Source organism: Cervus canadensis, chromosome X, assembly GCF_019320065.1.
Source record: "Cervus canadensis isolate Bull #8, Minnesota chromosome X, ASM1932006v1, whole genome shotgun sequence".
Lineage (NCBI taxonomy): Eukaryota > Metazoa > Chordata > Mammalia > Artiodactyla > Cervidae > Cervus > Cervus canadensis.
The window spans coordinates 6,176,392-6,197,052 of record NC_057419.1 but is presented as its reverse complement, the minus strand read 5'-3'; the positions used below and the strand labels follow the sequence as shown (position 1 = coordinate 6,197,052).

At 54.5% G+C, this 20,661-nt stretch overlaps 2 protein-coding genes and 1 non-coding gene across 3 annotated transcripts in view; 2 read left to right on the top strand and 1 right to left on the bottom strand.

Annotated features, from left to right (window-relative positions):
• Positions 1-4,905: 4,905 nt before the first annotated feature.
• On the top strand, positions 4,906-19,786 carry ZBED1 (zinc finger BED-type containing 1). Its single transcript, XM_043457856.1, has 2 exons — positions 4,906-5,035; positions 17,506-19,786. The coding sequence occupies exon 2, from the start codon at positions 17,516-17,518 to the stop codon at positions 19,649-19,651; it is 2,136 nt and encodes a 711-aa protein (XP_043313791.1). The 5' UTR covers positions 4,906-5,035; positions 17,506-17,515; the 3' UTR covers positions 19,652-19,786.
• The window catches only part of DHRSX (dehydrogenase/reductase X-linked), a 139,424-nt gene continuing 123,670 nt past the window's right edge, over positions 4,908-20,661 (top strand). Inside the window, exon 1 of the mRNA XM_043457857.1 lies at positions 4,908-5,035. Within this exon, the coding sequence (XP_043313792.1) occupies positions 4,927-5,035 (109 nt within the window). The 5' untranslated portion in view covers positions 4,908-4,926. The remainder of the gene's footprint in view (positions 5,036-20,661) is intronic.
• Positions 10,740-10,867, bottom strand: LOC122436227. Its single transcript, XR_006267980.1, has one exon. It is a non-coding gene; the product is annotated as a small nucleolar RNA U109 (small nucleolar RNA).

Genomic DNA, 20,661 nt, shown 5'->3' with positions numbered 1-20,661 from the left:
GCTTAGATGCTGAAGCTGAAGCTCCAATCCTTTGGCCACCTGATGTGAAAGAGCTGACTCACTGGAAAAGACCCTGATGCTGGGAAAGATTGAGGGCGGGAGGAGAAGGGGACGACAGAGGATGAGATGGTTGGATGGCATCACCAACTCAATGGGCATGGGTTTGAGCAAGCTCCGGGAGATGGTGAAGAACAGGGAGGCCTGGCGTGCTGCAGTCCATGGGGTCGCAAAGAGTCGGACACGACTGAGCGCCTGAACTGAACTATGCTTCGATCTGCTCATAACTGTTCTGGGGTCCAGCGGAAACTCTGGGTCCCTCTGGCACTGAGTCATCCTTGATGAAGGAAGGAAGGAACGTGTAAAAGTTCGGTAACGATCAAGATCACGGCTCCTGAGATTTGAACCATCAGATTCCTCAATAATCCACAGGATGCGTTTTATTATTGCCTTTAGATAGCGGTGGCCCCTGTGTGTCCCGGGAGACACAGACAAAGGATGGGTCCAGAAAACTCCCCAGGGACCTCCCATGCTATCCAGAAATGGTTCACTTACCCCTTCCTTGCCTGTGCAATTTCAGCATAGACGCTGTTGGCTGCCCACGTGTTTTCTCAACTGCGTAACCATCTTTACATTTTTTTTTAAGCAAGGAACATGGCTTAGATTATTTTTATTTTTTAAATATAATGTCCACAAACGAGGAGATTTGTGCAGCCTTCCTACACGAGTGTGGGCTTCCCGGGTGAGTCACTGGTAAAGAATCTGCCTGCAATGCAGGAGATGTAGGAGATAAGGGTTCAATCCCCGGGGTGGGGAAATCGCCGGGAGGAGGGCACGGCAACCCACTCCAGTGTGCTTGCCTGGAGAATCCCACGGATCTAGAGGAGGCTGGTGGGCTACAGTCCCTGGGGTCGCAAAGAGTCGGACACGCCTGAAATGACTAAAACCCACAGTCTATACACTGAACATTTAAGTATGTAAAGGAGTATCTTCCCTGCATTTTACTTTTCTGAGCTGTTTTTTTTTTTTTTTAATGGATTTTAAGAGGGACAGCAGGATTACAGTAAAAATCCTCAACTTTGGGGTCTGCCCTGTCGGTGTGGTAGACGTGGTTCAATCCCTGTCCAGGGAACTGATGAGCCTTTAAGTGCAGACAGAAAAAAAAAAAAAGTCTATTAACATAAACCCAGCTGCAGTGGAAAGGGGCTTGTTAGGAATCATACGACTTCCATTAAAAAAAAAGAGAAGCCACAAATTTGAACTTTGGAAAACACAGTGAGGACAAAACTGACGCGTGGAACCATCGCTGGCTTTTGAACACGTGCTTGAAATGAACAGGCGGCAGAGACCCCTGACGTGGTGTTTGGGGGCATCCGAGGCTACCCAGACAAGGAATCTCGGGGAACAGCCCACCCTGGGGAACGAACCCAGCCAGCTAGCTGCACCTGCCGTCTTTGTCCTGCGGGACACAAAAGCAGGAGATAAAACAGGATGGCAAATATAGAAGCAGATTTTAAAGACGCCCTCTCTCGCGCCTTCCCCTCAGAGTTACACACAATACCGCGTTGCACGCCCACAAAGGGCATTGACAATCTTCACAGCTGCTTCTAGAAAGAAGTACTGCAAAATACCAAAAAAAATAAAAAAATAAAAGCAAAACCACACCGAACAGCTTGACAACACCCCTAGTCTGAAGTGTTCTAAGCAGTTCTCTAAGGAGTTCCTTGGGAACGCAATCGACACAGCGTCCTGGTTGGAAACGCCAAGATACTCCCCGTGTTGAGAGGACAACTCTGATGCTCCTCCGGAAAACTGACAAGCCTCCTCCGAACGCCAGCTAGGGACACATTTGGCCACCTGATGGCAAAGGGCCAGCTCATTGGAAAAGACCCTGAGGCTGGGAAAGATTGAGGGCGGGAGGAGAAGCGGAGGGCAGAGGATGAGATGGTTGGATGGCATCACTGACTTGATGGACATGAGTTTGAGCAAACTCCGGGAGTTGGTGATGGACGGGGAGGCCGGGTGTGCTGCGGTCCATGGGGTCGCAAAGGGTCGGACACGACTGAGCGACTGAACAACAATGAAAAAGGGACAAAGTAGGTGATTAAATAGTTAATCCCAAGAGGGTACTGTAAGTAGAAAAAATATGTGAGACCTCCGTGAGTTAATTGGAGCAGGGCATGGCAACCCACTCCAGTATTTCTCGCCTGGAGAATCCCATGGACGGAGGAGCCTGGCGAGGCTACAGTCCGTGGGGTCGTAGAGTCGGAAATGACTGAGCGACTAAGCATAGAACTCAGTAAGTTCGCAGGGTCCGGCACCCTGTAAAACCCACCTGCTTGTTAGACTCACAAGCGTCCTATTCTAATGAATCATTTTGTATCCATCACTTTGCTCTAGCTGAATTCTTCTCTGTGCTGACATTCAGAACTGTGATTCCAGAGCTCTTTGGAGACCCCCCAAAATGACAGCTAACGCTTTCCCTAGGAGAAGAGTGTTTCCCTGGGACCCTCTCACCTCTTAAGGTAGCAGGTCTCAAGAAAGACAACCCGGCGTGACTTTCTTTGTGCTGGGTTATTGATTACCCTGTTGCTGTTTAGACATTCAGTCGTGCCTGACTCTCTGCGACCCCATGGACTGTAGCCCACCAGGCTCCTCTGTCCCTGGGATTCTCCAGGCAAGAATACTGGAGGGGATTGCCATGTCCTCGTCCAGGGAAGCCCAAGGAACCTTACAGATATACTAAGGTTAAAAAAGTGAAAGTGAAAGTCACTCAGTCGTGTCTGACTCTTTGCAACACGTCCCCCCCCCCCCCCCCCCCCCCCCCAGGGACTATACAGTCCATGGAATTCTCCAGGCCAGAATACTGGAGTGGGTAGCCTTTCCCTTCTCCAAGTTATGGAGCTTAAACAGGGAGATGATCCTGGATTAGCCTGGTGGGTCCACTCTAATCCCATGAGCCTTCAAAAGCAGAGGATGTTGTTGGGCTGGAGCGGGAGAGAAGGGAAGGCAGGAGGGACGCTGGAGATGCTGAGGGTGGGATGCTCGGACCAGAGACAGGGCCCCCTTCCCTCCCCACCGCTGACCACCAGTTCAGAAGCAGGGAATTCAGCCTCACAGCCACAAGGAAGTGGGTCCTGCCATCCGTCAACCCGAACAAGCTCCGAAACAGGCTCTGCCACGACACTGCCAGGGGAGCCCAGTGGGTAGACGGCTCCGCTTTGACCGTGTTAGACCTCGAGCCCGGAATCACGGGTGAGACTTCTCACCCACAGGGCAGTGAGATGGATCAGATATTGGTGTTGGTTGGACTTGGTACACGTGGGGTCGTTTATTGTTGTCTTTCGGTCACCCAGTCGTGTCTGACTCTCTGCCACCCCATGGACTGCAGCACGCCAGGCTTCCCTGTCCATCACCAACTCCCAGAGTTCGCTCAAACTCATGTCCATCGAGTCGGTGATGCCATCCAACCGTCTCATCCTCTGGGGTTGCCAGGCTAGAGTTTCTGTAAGGTTCTGGGTAGGGGTCTGTGTGCGGTCTCCTTGGGGGTCTGGGCTAGGGGGAGTTGTGGAGAGGGGGCGGTCCCAGCTGTGATCTGGGTGGGGTTCCGGTGAAAGTCTAGGTGGGGTGCGCCGGCTCCCGGAGAGTCCCAGCTGGGAGTCCACGTTCTGTCTGGGTGGGCTGGGAGGGGGTCCCACCATCCGGGCAGGATTCTCCAGTCTGTGGGAGGTTCCGAGTTCTGGGCTGGAGGCGGGCAGGGGGGCGGTTAGTGTATCAGGAGTCCGTGGTCAGAATGGACGGTTTGCGGTCCAGGTTAGGCTCTTGGGGTCCGTGGGCAGGGAGAGGGGCCCTGGGGCAGGAGTCCAAGGTCGGGGTTGGGTCCACGTCTGGGTGATGGGGAGTGCAGTCAGACAGAGTCCTGGGGGTCTGAGTGTGGTCCCAGGGGTGAAAGGGCTTTGGGACCTCAGGGGCTGTGTCCCTGGGGACTGTGGTCCAGACAGGGATGTGTGTGTGTGTGTGTGTGTGTGTGTGTGTGTCCCTGGGGACTGTGGCTGTGTCCCTGGGGACTGTGGTCCAGACAGGGATGTGTGTGTGTGTGTGTGTGTGTGTGTGTGTGTGTGTGTGTGTGTCCCTGGGGACTGTGGTCCAGACAGGGATGTGTGTGTGTGTGTGTGTGTGTGTGTGTGTGTGTGTGTGTGTGTCCCTGGGGACTGTGGTCCAGACAGAGGATGTGTGTGTCTGACTGGAGACTGCTCCAGACAGTGGACGTGTATGAGGGGGTTTCTGGCCTGGACTGGGGTCCTTGGGGTCCATGACTGGAGGGAGTCCCAGGGTCTGGTCAGGGGTCCCTGGGGTCTATGATTTGGGAGTGGGGGTCCCCAGGTCTGGGAAGGGATCCTTGGGGTCCATGATCCTTGGGGCTGTGGTGGTCCTGGAGTCCAGGTGGGGGGGGTCCCTGGGGTCTATGATGGGGGGGGGGTGTCCCAGGGTATGGGAGGGGGTCCCTAGGGTCCATGATCCTGGGGGCTGTGGTGGTCCTGGAGTCCGGAGAGGGGGTCCCTGGGGTCTATGATCTGCGGGGGTCCTCGAGACCGGGCGGGGGTCCCTAGGGTGCAAGATCTGAGGAGGAGCGTCCTGGGGTCAGGTCAGGGATCCCCAGGGTCTATGACCCGCGGAGGGGGGTTCCAGGGTCCCTGTTCGGGGCGGGGGTGCTCGCCCCCCGGGTGGACCGGGGTCCGGGAAGGGCTGGGGGCGCGCGCGCGCGGGGCGGGAGTCGGGGGGCGCGCGCAGGAGGGGCTGGGGGCGCGCTCGGGGCGGGGCGCGGGCGCGCGGGCGGGGCGCGGGGCGGGCCGGCGCGGGCGCGTTTCCGCCGTCCGGCCCGGGGCTCCGAGTCCCGCGGAAGCGGCGGCGGCGGCGGCGGGGGCAGCCATGTCGCTTTTGTCCGCGGCGCGGGCGGCCCTGCGGGTGTACGCGGTGGGCGCGGCGCTGATCCTGGCGCAGCTGCTGCGCCGCTGCGTCCGGGGCTTCGTGGAGCCAGGTCAGCGGCCGGGGAGGGGCCCGGGGAGGCGGCGAGGGGCCGGGGCCGCGCGCGCCGGGCGGAGCTGCGGGGGGCTGGCAGGGGACCGCGCCGCCGGGCTCGGGGCGCGCCCTCCGCCCGTGGAGGGGACCCCCAGGTTTGGGGCGGAGCTGGGAATGGGCGCGGGGAGGCGGGCGCGTCGGGCGCTCCCGGAAGCAGGGCCGGGCGGCCTTGGCGGTGGGAGGAGGCGCGCCCTCTCCAGTGCCCCGCCCGCTCCGCGCGTCCCGGGGGCCGGGGTCGCCAGGGGGTCCCGCGCGCCCTGGCCGGGGGTGGGGGTCGCAGGTTCGTGCGCGCCGCGTCGGGCGCTCCCGGAAGCCGGGCCGGGCGGCCTGGGGGGTTGGCTTGGGGGGAAGGCGCGCCCTCCCCAGCGCCCCGGGGGCTGGGGTCTCTCCAGGGGATCGGTGCGCGCCCCAACTGCGGCAGGAGACTCCCCCCCGCCCCCTCCCCCGGGGTCCCTGCACTCTGCAGACCCGCATCTCGGAGGGAGGCGGGGGGCGCCCGAGATCCCGGCCCCACGCAGGCTCCAGTAGGACGGGGCCTGCCCGGGTTTGCGGGGACTGGAGCGGGGGGGCGCGCCAAGGGGCCGGGGGCGGCTTCTAGGAGCCCTGGAGAGGGGGGGCTTCCGTTTATTGGCCTCTGGTTTCTCCGGCCTGCACCACCTGCGCAGAGCCTCGCGGCCCAAACTTAGCGGTGCGGGGACCCGTTCGTGTCTTCACGCATATTAGGGCCCCCCTCCAACCCCAATCTGGGGGGGGGTCTCCAGCTGTGTCTGGTCACCTCAGCGTTCTCAGGACCTGAATCGAGGAAGTCGGTGTTGTTTCTGTCTGCTCTTGAATTGCAGGATATCAAAATAACTCGAGGGTCTGTGAGCCGTAAATGACATGTGAATTTTTTAGGTGAAAAAGAGCTACTTTCGGAAACAAAGTATTCTCTGGGAAGCGTGGTGCCCTGTTAACTTGTAAAGAATCTCTTTATCGTCTGGCGTAAGAGGACAGAGAGATTATCAAATCCAACTGTGTTTCCAAGGGTGTTGGCGTAGCACCCCCGGGCAGCCTGTGGGCAACGCCCCTGACCACCCCCGGGAGACTGGGGTGGAAAACCAGTCAAAGAGGCTCTTAGTATGCTTGTGAAAATGCCTTCCAGGGCCTCCATCACCCCCCCGGAAGGTGCAGCAGGGCCCAAACCTTGCTCACCTGCAGCTTGAAGCACAAGTACATGTTTTTCTATCCTCTCTGGGTCTTCACCCAGGGAGATACATCGTCCAGCTTTATGGGAGCTAAGCGTTTCGTTTTCTGATGCACTGCATTTTGGTGCTTTTTTAAAAAGCACATCGCGGATGACTGGAAAAGACTGCAGTGGAAGGCAGAGTACCGCTTTGACATCTTGGGCTGACCTGTAAACAGTGAAGGACTGTGAAGAGCTGTCCCACCTTTGCCCCCAGACGGGCCCTAAATTGCAGAGCACCCAGGGGAGGTTGTGGGCTTCCCTGCTAGCTCAGACAGTAAACACTCTGCCTGCAATGCAGGAGACCCGGGTTCGATCCCTGGGTGGGGAAGATCCCCTGGAGAAGGGAATGGCCACCCACTCCAGTATTCTGGCCTGGAGAATCCCATGGACGGATGAGCCTGGCGGGTCAGACATTGAACTTTGCCCAGGTATGCAGCTAAATAAACTGTAACCCAGAGGCCCAGTTCTGATGCAGAATAGCTGGGGTTTTTTTGTTTCGTTTCTAAAGTCTTTATTGAATTTGTTGACAATGTTGCTTCTGTTTTTATGTTTCTGGGTTTTTTTTGATTACTGAGTCATAAGGGAACTTAGCAACCCCACCCGGGATTGAACCTGGTATTGAAAGGCCAAGTCTTAACCATTGGTCCACCAGGGAAGTCCTGTTTTTTTTTTGCCTTTAAGCATCAGATGTTTTCTTTTTTAACAGTATGTATAGTCTATATAAATGTGTACAAAGTATAAAATGATTAGTGAAGTACTGCAGGGAGGAAGTCACCCATTCTGACTCCATGTTGGAAGCTGTTTCTTTGACTTGCTTTTTATTATCATAGAGGAAGAAAAAAAGAAAGTCGCTCAGTCCTGTCTGACTCTCTGTGACCCCATGGACTGGATAACCCATCAGGCACCTCTGTCCACGGGATTTTCCAGGCAGGAATACTCGAGTGGGTTGCCATGCCCTTCTCCAGGAAGATCTCCTAGAGAAGGGAAAGGCTTACCAATCCCAGTATCCTGGCCTGGAGAATTCCATCTACTGTACAGTCCATGGGGTCGGAAAAGAGTCCTAAACGACTGAGCGACTTTTGCTTAAAGTGCATTTATTTAGCTCTGGAGAGATAGTTTGTCCCTGCCCACCTGTGAATAGATGAGATTAACACACCCCTTAGGAAGGCTGGACATTTCGTGGGGAGATGTTTTGCAAGACTCAAGATCCTTTGACTTGACTTCCACGCTGTCTCTCCCTCTCTCCTTTTGACTTCAGTTCTGCGTTGCTTCTTTCTCTCGGATCTATATAAGAACCTGGCATCCAGACCCCAATAAGACGCTTACTTTGAGGCGCTAGCCTGCCATGTTCTCGGTCTGCAGGTTCCGTGATTAAAGTCTCTTTCTTGCCTCAACAGTTTGTCTCTCAGATTCAGTGGCCTGTGGTGTGGAGAGCAGAGCGACCATGGTCTCAGTGACAGAATTACTTTCTTATTTATATATTTTAAAGTGATAATGACAAACCACGGCAGTGATTGCTGAAGTGCACTTGGTATTGTGAAAGGTCTTTTTTAAAAAAAAAATTTATGAATTGAATGATAACTTCTGTATAGTGTTGTGTTGCTTTCTGCTGTAAAATACTGTGAATCAGCTAGCAGTTTAGTCACTCAGTCTTGTTCAGCTCTTTGCAACCTCATGGACTGCGGCACGCCAGGCTTCCCTGCCCATCACCAGCTCCTGGAGTTTACTCAAACTCATGTCCATCGAGTCCATGACTCCATCCAACCATCCCATCCTCTGTCGTCCCCTTCTCCTCCTGCGTCCAGTCTTTCCCAGCATCAGGGTCTTTTCCAATGAGTTAGCGTCAGGTGGCCAAAGTGTTGGAGTTTCAGCTTCAGCATCAGTCCTTCCAATGAACATCCAGGACTGATTTCCTTTAGGATGGACAGGTTGGAGCTCCTTGCAGTCCAAGGGACTCTCAAGAGTCTTCTCCAACACCACAGCTCAAAAGCATCCATTCTTCAGCACTCAGCTTCCTTTATGGCCCAACTCTCACATCCATACATGACCACTGGAAAAACCACAACTTTCACTAGACGGACCTTTGTTGGCAAAGTAATGTCTCTGCTTTTTAATATGCTGTCTAGGTTGGTCATAGCTTTTCTTGCAAGGACCAAGCGTCTTTTAATTTCATGACTGCAAGTCACCATCTGCAGTGATGTGGGAGCCCAAGAAAATAAAGTCTGCCACTGTTTCCACATCTATTTGCCGTGAAGTGACGGGACCCAATGCCATGATCTTAGTTTTATTTTGACTGTTGAGTTTTAAGCCAGCTTGAATCGGCTATAGGTTTACATCCGTCCCTTCCCTCTTGAGCCTCCCCCCTACCCCCATCCACCCCTCTGGGTCATCACAGAGTCCCGAGCTGAGCCCCCCGTGCTATAGAGCAGATTCCCACCAGCCGTCTGTTTCACACGTGGTCGTGTGTGCATATACATCAACGCTCGTCTCTCAATTCGTCCCACCGTCTCCTTCCCCTGATGTGCGTTCACAAGGCCGTTCTCTGCGCCCGTGTCTCGGTTCCCGCTCTGGTCTCTGATCACCCACCCGGAGAGGTCAGATCGCACGGCCGATTTAAATTGAATATTAAATTTATTTTAATTTATTAATATATTGAATATCTGCTGAGTCTGCCTGGGGATCATCTCAGCCCTTCGATGGTGGCTTGCTTGGGCAAACGTGGAGTTTTCTGGAGGTGAGCTGTTTCGCGTCTTCTTCATGGGGGAAAACCGGCAGCACATACGTGTTCATTGCACTTGAATAACTTCTAGCGGCGTGACTGCGATACGATGGAGGTTTCTCTCCCACGTTTATAACCGTCCCTTTGGAAGTGTTCATGGCCCTGCACGTTTTATTCGCTGGGGCAGGCGTGCGGCGTGCGTGCCCGGGGATTCTGTGAAAAGGTGGAAGAAGATGCTTGAAAACGGAGCCGACTCCTGAAGGGGACCTTTTCTTAAAACGTATGACTACAGACAAGAGCGTGAGAAACTCATGGTGGTTGGAAGTTTATGCGTGTCTAGAGACGTATGTGGGCGAATGAAGAATTCCTCTAATAGAGCCTGACTTCCACATTCTCTATGGTGATTGTCTGTTACAACTTCTTCTTGTTCAGTTGCCAAGTCATGTCCGAGTCTGCCGTCCCATGGACCGCAGCACACCGGGCCTCTCTGTCCATCACCAACTCCTGGAGTTTACTCAAGCTAATGTCCATTGAGTTGATGATGCCATCCAACCATCTCATCCGCTGTCGTCCCCCTCTCCTCCTGCCCTCAATCCTTCCCAGCAATCAGGGTCTTTTCCAATGAGTTGACACTTCGCATCAGGTGGCCAAACTGTTGGAGTTTCAGCTTCAGCATCAGTCCTTCCAATGAACATTCAGGACTGATTTCCTTTGGGATGGACTGGTTGGATCTCCTTGCTGTCCAAGGGACTCTCAAGAGTCCTCTCCAACACCACAGTTCAAAAGCATCAATTCTTTAGTTAAACCATTGCTTTGACTAGACGGACCTTTGTCAGCAAAGTGATGTCTCTGCTTTTTAATACACAGTCTAGGTTGCTCATAGCTTTTCTTCCAAAGAGCAAGAGTCTCTTAATTTCATGTCTGCAGTCATCGTTTGTGGTGATTTTGGAGCCCAAGAAAATAAAAGTACCATGCAGATTTTCCCGTAAGAATTCTGTTGCAAGGACTCCCCTGGGGGTCCCACGGTTAAGGCTCCTTGCTTCCACTGCAGGGGCCTCAGGTTCCATCTGTGGTTGGGGAGCTAAGCTCTTCCATGCATTAAGCATGGCCCCCAAATTTTAAAAAAAAATGCAAAAAAAAAATCCATTATGTACAAAAACCACAAAAAATTAAAAACAAAAACAGTTCTGTTGCAAATAGGAGTCAGGCCTTCTGATCTGGAAAATGGACTTTGGTCTGGAAAATGGACTTCTGCTGATGGACTGACTGTCCAACTCAAGAACAGAGGTCAGCTGGCCCATTTACAAAGCCATTTTAGGGCGGATTCTAGTTTTCGAACTGTAGGATTTTTTTTTAAAAGTCTGTCAAGAGGAAGTAACAACTGGTTGGTTTTGCGTACATAGGCATAGTTGGGAGCTGTCACTCCGGGGAGACAAAACCATAATTTGGTTGATCTTTGGCTCTTTTTCAGTCTTGAAAAGAAATGAGGACTCCGCCTCCCCCAGGAGCTTTGGTTTATGTGGCTTTTTGCTTGTCTATATGGATCCAATTCAGTTACACATTAATAAAGTTAAATTAAAATTTTTTTGATGATGTTGAGAAATTCTTGTCACAGTTGCTTAGCTGTGGTCATGGTATTGTGGTTATGTTTTTTATCTTTTATCGGGAAATACAGTTTTCTCCCAGGGAGGGGCCACAGTTGGTAATTTTTTTTTTTTTAAATGTAGGAGAAACAGTTACTACTCAACGGTTACTGTAACATTGCCAGCCCTGAGAACGCCTTTATTATTCTAGCATGTTATAGATTTCGTCTTGCAGAGGAATGAGGAGCCGACATTCACATGCAGTAACTGAAAAAAAACTTGAAAGCGTTAGCACGGAAATCTATAACATGTATTTCAGATCACGTTCACAAGACACTGACATGTTATTCCCAGTAACATCTCTTTGTTGTTGTCATTTAGTTGCTGAGTAATAACCAACTCTCTGTGACCCCGTGGACTGTAGCCCGCCAGGCTCCTCTGTCCATGGGATTCTCCAGGCAGGAATCCTGGAGTGGGTTGCCGTTTCCTTCTCCAGGGGAATCTTCCCGACCCAGGAATCGATCCCATGTCTCCTGCGTTAGCAGGAGGGTTCGTTACCAGTGCGTCACCTGGGAAGCCCAACATTTTAATTTTTCTGCCTTTCACCCAGTGAAAAATCACAAACCACTTACATGCGCTCCCTAGTAACAATTTTTTTCAACTGAAGAAAAAATAGTAAGCTGCTGATATGTTATTCCCAGTAATGTGGTTTTTTTTTTTTCTTTTCACCCAACAAAAAACAACTATACCCTCCCCAAACAAACACCAGATCAGGGAGCGTCGTGGCTATTTTCAGTTCTTGCCAGTTTCTGGAAGTCCTGGTGGAGCAGAGTGATGCTGCCCCTTCACTTGGTGACTTTATTGCTCGTCTTGGGACACGGCTGTTGTGTTTGAGGACGATCTGGCTGGTGCCACTGCTGTGAGCAAAGGCGAGACCTCCCCGGGCCCCGGCTAGCATCTTGGCCGTGGTCCCCCCCGACCCCCCGCCCACCCCACCGCCAGAGATGCTAGGGTTGCCCTGTGAGAGGCGCTCGGCTTGGACAGAACCTTCAATCCTGACTCTGAAAGCAGCCGTGGACCATGCAAGTATCACTCTGTCCCTCTGTGTTCAGTGTATACGCTCCAGCCCATCACACGCGTTTGGACAACTACACAGAAAAGAATGGAAGCGGAATATTCGCTGACGCCACATGCAGAAATAACCTCTAGGGGCTTCGCTGATGGTCCACTGGTGAAGAGTCTGCCCTGCCATGCGAGGGTCACCAGTTCAACCCCTGGTCTGGGAATCACGCCGTGTAGCATGTGAGGCCACGTGCCACAACTAGATACCAGCTCCCAGTCCCCACGACCAGAAAAAGCTGTCATGCAGCAGTGAAGACCCAGGGCATCCAAAGAAAAAAACCTCCAAAATCTCAAAAGGAATTGAAGACCTAAATGTAAGACTCTGGAAACCATAAAACTGGCAGCAGAAAGCATAGGCAGAGTGCAATTTGACTTACTTCTGAGCGGTGCCTTTTTGGTTCTGTCTCTGGCGGGAAGGGAAATAAAAGCAGAAATAACCAAATGGCATCTAATTAAACATAAAAGGTTTTTTGCAGAGTAAAGGGAACCTTGGACAGAACAAAAGGACAGCCAGTGGAAGGGGGGAAAGTGCTTAACAAATAATGCGACTGATAACGGGCTTCCCGGGCGGCTCGGGGGTAAAGAATCTGTCTGCAGTGCCGGAGATACAGGCGACGCAGGTTCCATCCCTGGGTCGGGAAGATCCCCTGGAGAAGGACATGGCAGCCCATCCCAGTATTCTTGCCTGGAGAATCCCATGGACAGAGGAGCCTGGCGGGTTACAGTCTGTGGGGTCGCAGAGAGTTGGATATGACTGAAGCGACTTAGCATGCAACCCATTTAAAGACAGCCAGAAGATCTCAATGGGCATTTTAAGCTGACATTTCTGCCGAGAAGACAGGTGGGCAACAGATACTTGAAAAGATGCTCAGCATCGTTGACCTCAGAGAAACACCAGTTAAGAGCAGAGTGGAAAAAAACCCCAAACAAACCGTCTTCCCATGTCCCCGTCTTCCTCGGGGAATCCTGCCATCATTTGCCCAGTTGTTGTGGAACTGCAAGGGGGAGACCCCCCCCAAGGGCGGTGCCTCCTTCGGCCATTTGTCACGATGCTTCCTGCAGGACCACCCTCAGACCACCTGCAGCCAAACAGCACCAATCCTTCGTCGTGATTGGCATCACGATGACTAAGTAGTGGGAAAGGCCGATGAGAGTGAATTGCATTGCCCGTGTAGGACGGGAGAGCTCCATTCTAGAGCCCAGCTGTGGTGCCCGCTGCGAGGGTCCCCTCGCTTTAGGGGACCACCTCTCCCACGCCCAGGCACCCCCCACTCCTCGCCCAGCTGCGGGAGCTGTGATCCCGGGGTCTCTCCTCTCTCTATGAGTCCTGGCCCTGTTGGATCGCCACCCCCGGAGCCCCCACCTCTGAGCCCTCCGGCCGGAGCAAAGCACTTGAAATCACATGAAGGCATCCTGTCTCTTCCTGGGGACCAGACGTCTGAGGTCTGGGTGCCCCAGGGCTGAGCTCCATGCAGAGGCTCCAGGGGAGGGTCCTTCCCACCTCTTCCAGCTTCCGGGGGCTCCAGGCGTCCGTCCCTGGGCTGGTGGCTGCCTCCCTCCCATCTCTGCCTCCGTCTCCATGTGGCTTCTCCTCTGCGTCCGTGTCTCTCCTCTTCTGTGCCTTATAAGGACCTTGTCCTTGGGTTTAAGGCCACCCTTGTCCAAGAGGACCTCATCTCAGACCCCTCACTCCATCACTTCTGCAGAGACCTTGCTTCCATATAACATCATCTTCTGTGGTTCTGGGCGGACATGCATTTTGAGTGGAGGCTGCTCTTTCAACCCTCTGTCGTTACTGAGTTTTGAACAGTTGCGCCCACGCTCAGAAACTGCCTGGTGGCTGCGGTTTGTGATTTAACTGTGGGTGCTGTACGGTAGATTGAACAAACTCGGGGAGATGGTGAAGGACAGGGAAGCCTGGCGTGCTGCAGTCCATGGGGTCGCAAAGAGTCAGACACGAATGAGCGCCCAAACAATAACAGGCGATTGAAAGCTTGCGGATTTAACAGACACCTTTTTTTTTTTAATTAAAAAATTTTTAAACAAAATGATGTATATTTGATTTACAGGAGTGTGTTAGGTTGAGGTGTACAGCAAAGTGATTCAGTTGGGCACGCACATATATATTCAAATTCTTTTCCATTACAGCAAGATGATAGTAGTATATTACATAGTTATATAGATATATAATCGTATAATGAATATAGTTTCCTGTTACATATGGTAACTAGGTCCCTGTTAGTCAGCTATTTTATATATAGTCGGAAAGTGAGAGTTGCTTAGTCGTGTCTGACTGCGACCCCATGGACTATACAGTCCATGGAATTCTCCAGGCCAGAATGCTGGAGTGGGTAGCCCTTCCCTTCTCCAGGGGCTCTTCCCAACCCAGGGATCGAACCCAGGTCTCCCACATTGCAGGTGGATTCTTTACCAGCTGAACTACCAGGGAAGCCCATAATGAATATAGTTTCCTGTTGTATACAGTACATAGGTCCTTGTGAGTTATCTATTTTATATATAGCCGTGTGTATCTGTTAATCCCAAACTCCTAATATATCTCTCCTCCTTCCGCTTTGGTAGCCGTAAGTTTTCTATGTCTGTGGGTAACAGACACCTTTAATTCTTTTCTTGATATAGTGTCTTTGTTTGTTTGCTTTTGGACCGCATGCAGGATCCTAGTTCCGCGCCCAGGGATCGAACCTGTGCCCCCTGCCGTGCATAAAATAGATGTGGAGCTGCCAACTATAAAACAGGTGACTGACATGCTCCCCCTGGCATTACCCACTGGAGCATTAACCACTGGACCAGCAGGGAAGTCCCCTGACACCAGCTAGCAAAACCCAGCTCGCCTCTCGGGTGTCCCGGCCTTCTGACTGGCAGCTCCTCAGAGCCGAACGTGTGGGCATCACCAGCAGTGGGAGCCTGGGGACCTGGGCTCTGAGAGGCCAGGGACGCTGCACCAGAGATCGGAGGCTTCTCAGGGTCCAGGCGTTTGTGGCCACGGGGCGGGGGGCATCCTGAGACATTCCAGGGATGGAGAATTCCCTTCCTGCCCTAGGCTGGCGTCCATGCCCAGATGCACCTGGGGAGAAAAATAGAGCCTGCGAAGTGCAGAAGTCCTCTTTCTAATTTTTTCATTGAGTTATCGTTGATGTCGTTGTTGTTCAGTAATGCCTGACTCTTTGCGACCTCGTAGACTGCAGAACGCCAGGCTTCCGATCCTTCACCATCTCCCGGAGCTTGCTCAAGCTCATGTCCATTGAGTCGGTGATGCCATCCAACCAAGTCATCCTCTGTCGTCCCCTTCTCCTCCCAGTTCAGTCTTTCCCAGCATCAGGGTCTTTTCCAATGAGTTGGCTCTTCACATCCGATGACCAAAGTATTGCAGCTTCAGCTTCAGCGTCAGTCCTTCCAGTGAACACCCAGGACTGATTTCCTTTAGGATGGACTGGTTGGATCTCCTTGCAATCCCAGGGACTCTTCAAGAGTCTTCTCCAACACCACAGTTCAAAAGCATCAATTCTTCAGCGCTCAGCTTTCTTCACAGTCCAACTCTCACATCCATACATGACTGCTTGAAAAACCACAGCTTTTTGGACTAGATGGTCCATTTACTAGATGGACCTTTGTCAACAAAGTAATGTCTCTGCTTTTTAATATGCTGTCTAGTTTGGTCATAACTTTTCTTCCAAGGAGCAAGCGTGTTTTAATTTCAGGGCTGCAGTCACCATCTGGGGTGATTTTGGAGCCCAAGAATATAAAGTCTGTCACTGTTTCCACTGTTTCCCCATCTGTTTGCCATGAATTGATGGGACCGGTTGCCATGATTTTTGTTTTATTATATAATAATGGCTGTATTTCCTGTCTTCTCTATATTCTTGTATCTTATTTTATACATAATAGTTTGTACCTGTCAATCTCCTATTCTTACATCTTCTCTCCCCATTTCCTTCTCCCCACTTGTCACCACTAGTTTGTTCTGTAAATCTGTGAGTTTGCTTCTTTTTTGTTATCTTCACTAGTTTTGTGTGTGTGTGTGTGTGTGTGTGTGTATATATATATTTGACTGCCTTGTGTCTTTGTTGCAATATGCAGAATCTTCAGTTGTGACATGGGGGATCCAGTTCCCTGACCAAGGATGGAACCTTGCATTGGAAGCTTGGAGTCTTAGCCACTGGACCACCCGCAAAGTCCCCATATTCACTAGTTTTTTAAAACTATATTTTTTATATTGGATTGCCTGTATAACTAAGAATCATAGAGTTATTTGTCTTCCTCGGTCTTAACTTCACTGAGTATGATAATCTCTAGGTCCATCCGTGTTGTGGCAGATGGCATTAGCTCATTCTTTTTCATGGCTGCGTAATATTCCATTGTGTCCATGTACCACGTCGTCTTTATCCATTCCTCTGCTGATGGACACAGGTTGCTTCCATGTCTTGCCTGTTCTGAATAGTACTGGATGAACAATGAAGTGCGGGTATCTTTTTGAATTGTAGCTTTGTCTGGATATCATGCCCAGGAATGGGACGGCAGGATCATACGGCAGTTCTGTTTTTCGTTTTTAAAAGGACGTCCATTCTGTTCTCCATATCGGCTGCACTGTTTTACATTCCCAGCAGCAGTGTCGGAAGGGGTCCCTTTTCTCCGCATCCTTGTCAGCATGGGTTCCTTGTGTTCTTTTTGATGAAAGCCATTCTGACAGGGGTGAGGTGATACCTCATTGTGGTCAAAGAGGCATCATTGAAAAACATAAAATTTGAAAAAAATCTTGAATGCTGGTCTGTCAGCCTAATGTCTGCATGTGCTGTACTTAGTCGCTCGGTCCTGTCTGACTCTTGGCGACCCCGTGGACCTCAGCCCGCCAAGGCTCCTCTGTCCATGGGATTCTCCAGGCCAGAATGCTGGAGTGGGTAGCCATGCCCTCCTCCAGGGGGATCTTCCCGACCCAGGGATCGCACCTAGGTCGCCCGCATTGCAGGCAGATTCTTTACCGACTGAGCCACCAGGAAAGCCCAAGAATACTGAAGTGGGTGACCTATCCCTTCTCCAGCGGATCTTCCCCACCGAGGGGTCTCCAGCATTGCAGGCAGGTTCTTTACCCGCTGAGCTACCAGGGAAGCCCAAGAATGCTGGAGTGGGTAGCCTAGCCCTTCTCTAAGAGATCTTCCCGAACCCGGGCATCCAACCAGGGGTCTCCCACACTGCAGGCGGATTCTTCACCTGGTGAGCCCCGAGGGACGCACGCTGCCTGCTTGAGAAGCTCCATGTGTGCTCCTCTTATCTGAGCCTCTCTTCTTGGTGGCCTTTGACACTCCTGCATCCTGACCAGAAGTCTTTAGGAGTCGGGGGACGTGGGTCCTCTTGGCCTGGCAAGGGGGTGTTTGGGAACCGTGGGGTCTGCCTGGGGAAAAGGACCCACCTGCTTGTTTGCCCGGCTGGTTTATTTCCCAGAACAGGATGTAATACACCAGCTCAGGTGAGGAAAGAGCTGTCATGACGCGTCCAAAGACGATGGATACACTAAAAAAAAAAAAAAGCACTCAATAAATGCGTGTCTCCGACGCACCTGGATGGAACACCCGCTCGCTTTTCAGATTGAGCCTCACCGCTTTGCCACCAGCTGGAGCGGCGGCCTCGGGGTGGTCCCCGCTGCCGTGCGCCCGCGCGCACGCGTGTATGCGCGCCCTTGTTTCCGGAGCCACCCGGCTCCCCGCACCCGCTGGCCGGGCGGAGCCGGGCCGTCTTCTCACGCTGTTTGTTCTGCTGCTTCTCGGCAGGTCGTCCCGAATGAGCGGAGGCCCAGCCGGGGGCGGCGCGATGGAGTGCAAGAGCCTGGAGGGCGGGCAGAGCGACCTCAAGCTGGTGGCGCACCCGCGCGCCAAGAGCAAAGTGTGGCGCTACTTTGGCTTCGACACGAACGCAGAGGGCTGCATACTGCAGTGGAAGAAGATCTACTGCCGCATCTGCATGGCCCAGATCGCCTACTCGGGCAACACCTCCAACCTGTCCTACCACCTGGAGAAGAACCACCCCGACGAGTTCTGCGAGTTCGTCAAGAGCAACACCGAGCAGATGCGCGAGGCCTTCGCCAGCGCCTTCTCCAAGCTGAAGCCGGACCCCGCGCAGCCCGGCGGCGCGCCGGAGCCGCTGGCCGCCAAGGCCGGCGCGCACGGCCACGAGAGCCGCAGGCAGCAGGAGCTGACCGCCGCCGTCATGGGCCTCATCTGCGAGGGCCTCTACCCGGCCTCCATCGTGGACGAGCCCACGTTCAGGGCGCTGCTGAAGGCCGCCGAGCCGCGCTACGAGCTGCCGAGCCGCAAGTTCTTCTGCGGCAAGGCCATCCCCGAGCGCTACGGCGCCGTGCGCGAGGCGGTGCTCAAGGAGCTGGCGGACGCCGCGTGGTGCGGCGTCTCCACCGACCTCTGGCGCAGCCCGACCCAGAACCGCACCTACGTGACGCTGTCGGCGCACTTCCTGGGCCGCGCCGCCCCCCACGGGCTGGCGGTGGGCTCCCGCTGCCTCAAGACCTTCGAGGTGCCCGAGGAGAACGCGGCCGAGACCATCACGCGCGTCCTGTACGAAGCGTTCATCGAGTGGGGCGTCCACGCCAAGGTCTTCGGCGCCACCACGGACCGCGGCAAGGACCTGGCCCAGGCCTGCTCGCTGCTCGACATCCCGGTGCACATGCCGTGCCTCGGCCACACCTTCGACGCGGCCATCTGCCAGGCCTTCCGGCTGCCCAAGCTGGGCGCGCTGCTGGGCCGCTGCGCCAAGCTGGTGGCCTACTTCCAGCAGTCCTCCGTGGCCATGGTCATGCTCCACGAGAAGCAGCGGCAGCAGAACGCGGCCCCCTGCATGCTGGTGAGCAACCGCGTGGCCTGGTGGGGCAGCACGCTGGGCATGCTGCAGCGCCTCAAGGAGCAGCAGTTCGCCATCGCCGGGGTGCTGGTGGAGGACACCAACAACCACCATCTCATGCTGGAGGCCGCCGAGTGGGCCACCATCGAGGGCCTGGTGGAGCTGCTGCAGCCCTTCAAGCAGGTGGCCGAGATGCTGTCGGCCTCCAAGTACCCCACCATCAGCATGGTCAAGCCGCTGCTGCACATGCTGCTGAACACCACGCTCAACCCCAAGGAGACGGACCCCAAGGAGATCAGCATGGCCAAGGAGGTGATCGCCAAGGAGCTCGCCAGGACCTACCAGGAGAGCCCCGAGATCGACCTGTTCCTCAACGTGGCCACCTTCCTGGACCCGCGCTACAAGCGGCTGCCGTTCCTCTCCACTTTCGAGCGGCAGCAGGTGGAGAACCGCGTGCTGGAGGAGGCCAAGGGCCTCCTGGAGAAGGTCAGAGAGGGCGCCTACCGCGCGCCCGAGGACAAGGCGGCCGCGCCGCCCGAGGAGCCGCCGCCGGCCAAGAAGCCGGCGCCCTCGCCCACGCCGCCGCCGGCCAGCGTCATCAACGACATGCTGGCCGAGATCTTCTGCCCCACGGGGGGCGTGGAGGACCAGGAAGAGTGGCATGCGCAGGTGGTGGAGGAGCTGAGCAACTTCAAGTCGCAGAAGCCCCTGGCGCTCAACGAGGACCCGCTCAAGTGGTGGTCGGACCGCCTGGCGCTCTTCCCGGTGCTGCCGAAGGTGCTGCAGAAGTACTGGGCCGTGGCGGCCACGCGCGTCGGCCCCGAGCGCCTCTTCGGCTCCTGCGCCACCGTGGTGAGCGCCAAGCGCAACCGCCTGGCCCCCGCGCACGTGGACGAGCAGGTCTTCCTCTACGAGAACGCGCGCGGCGGCGGCGGCGGCGGCGCCGACGCCGAGCTGGAGGACGAGGACGAGGGCGAGTGGGGCCTGGACCACGAGCAGGCCTTCGCGCCCGGCGAGGCGGCGCACGCCGGCTTCTTCGGCGTCAGGGACGGCAGCTTCGTGTAGGCCGGGGCGGGCGCCCGGTGGGCGGTACCTGTCTGGATGCTCGGCTGGCTGTCGGGACTGACGCCCCCGCCACCCCAGTGCGGGTGGGCGCACTGCTGCTGGGAATGCGGGAATCGAGCAGAAGAGAGACAACGGATCTTTGGTGGGGGCGGGCTGTGTGTGCGCCCCAGAGGGCAGAGGCGGACTCTGGGTGGTCCCAGAGGGCAGAGATGGATTCTGGGTGGTCCCAGAGGACTGAGACGGATTCTGGGTGGTCCCAGAGGACTGAGACGGATTCTGGGTGGTCCACAGACAAGAAAGACGGACTGTGGGTGCCCCAGACAAGAGAGATGGACTCTGGGTTTCCCCAGAGGAGACAGACAGACTCTGGATGGTCCACAGAGGGCAGAGATGAGGCTCTTGAGTGGTCCAAACCTGGTGAAAACAAGTGTTTCCTCTGCGGGGTGGGGGCGGCGGTGGGGAATCCCCTTGCATCCCAGGAACAGGGAAGGAAATGACTTTTGAAAACCGGAGGCGTCTGCCCATCGGATTGCAAATCCTCAACGCCCCCCGATGCTAGCATGGCCGGTGTGCATGCTCTGCCTCCCTCTTTACCTGCAGCGTCCATGTGCTTCGCCGGGGAGGGTCTGGGGGTAGATCAGCGACGAATGGAAACCAGTGGGCCGATGAGGAGGACAGCCCCTTCCATGTTCGCCAAAGCCCACCTCCCCCCGAGCACCCTTTGCACGCCCCACCCCACCGCCCCGGGCACCATCCGCGGGCTGTTATCCCCGTGGGTCCATAAAGGAACACGACTTCCTTGTCAATTACCAGGGGACCTGGAGACACGCTTCAGCCTCCAGCCACCCGCCCTGCTTTCAAGGCGTGATGGAACATGTGACCCGTGAGCTCGCAGTGCCATCGCTTATAAAAAAGCCGAAAAAGACATACTGGGTGTGGTTTCTTTTCTGTCACCCACGACTGTTTTGTCCCCTTGCGCGCCCTTGCCCGGATTCAGGGTCCTTGCCGGG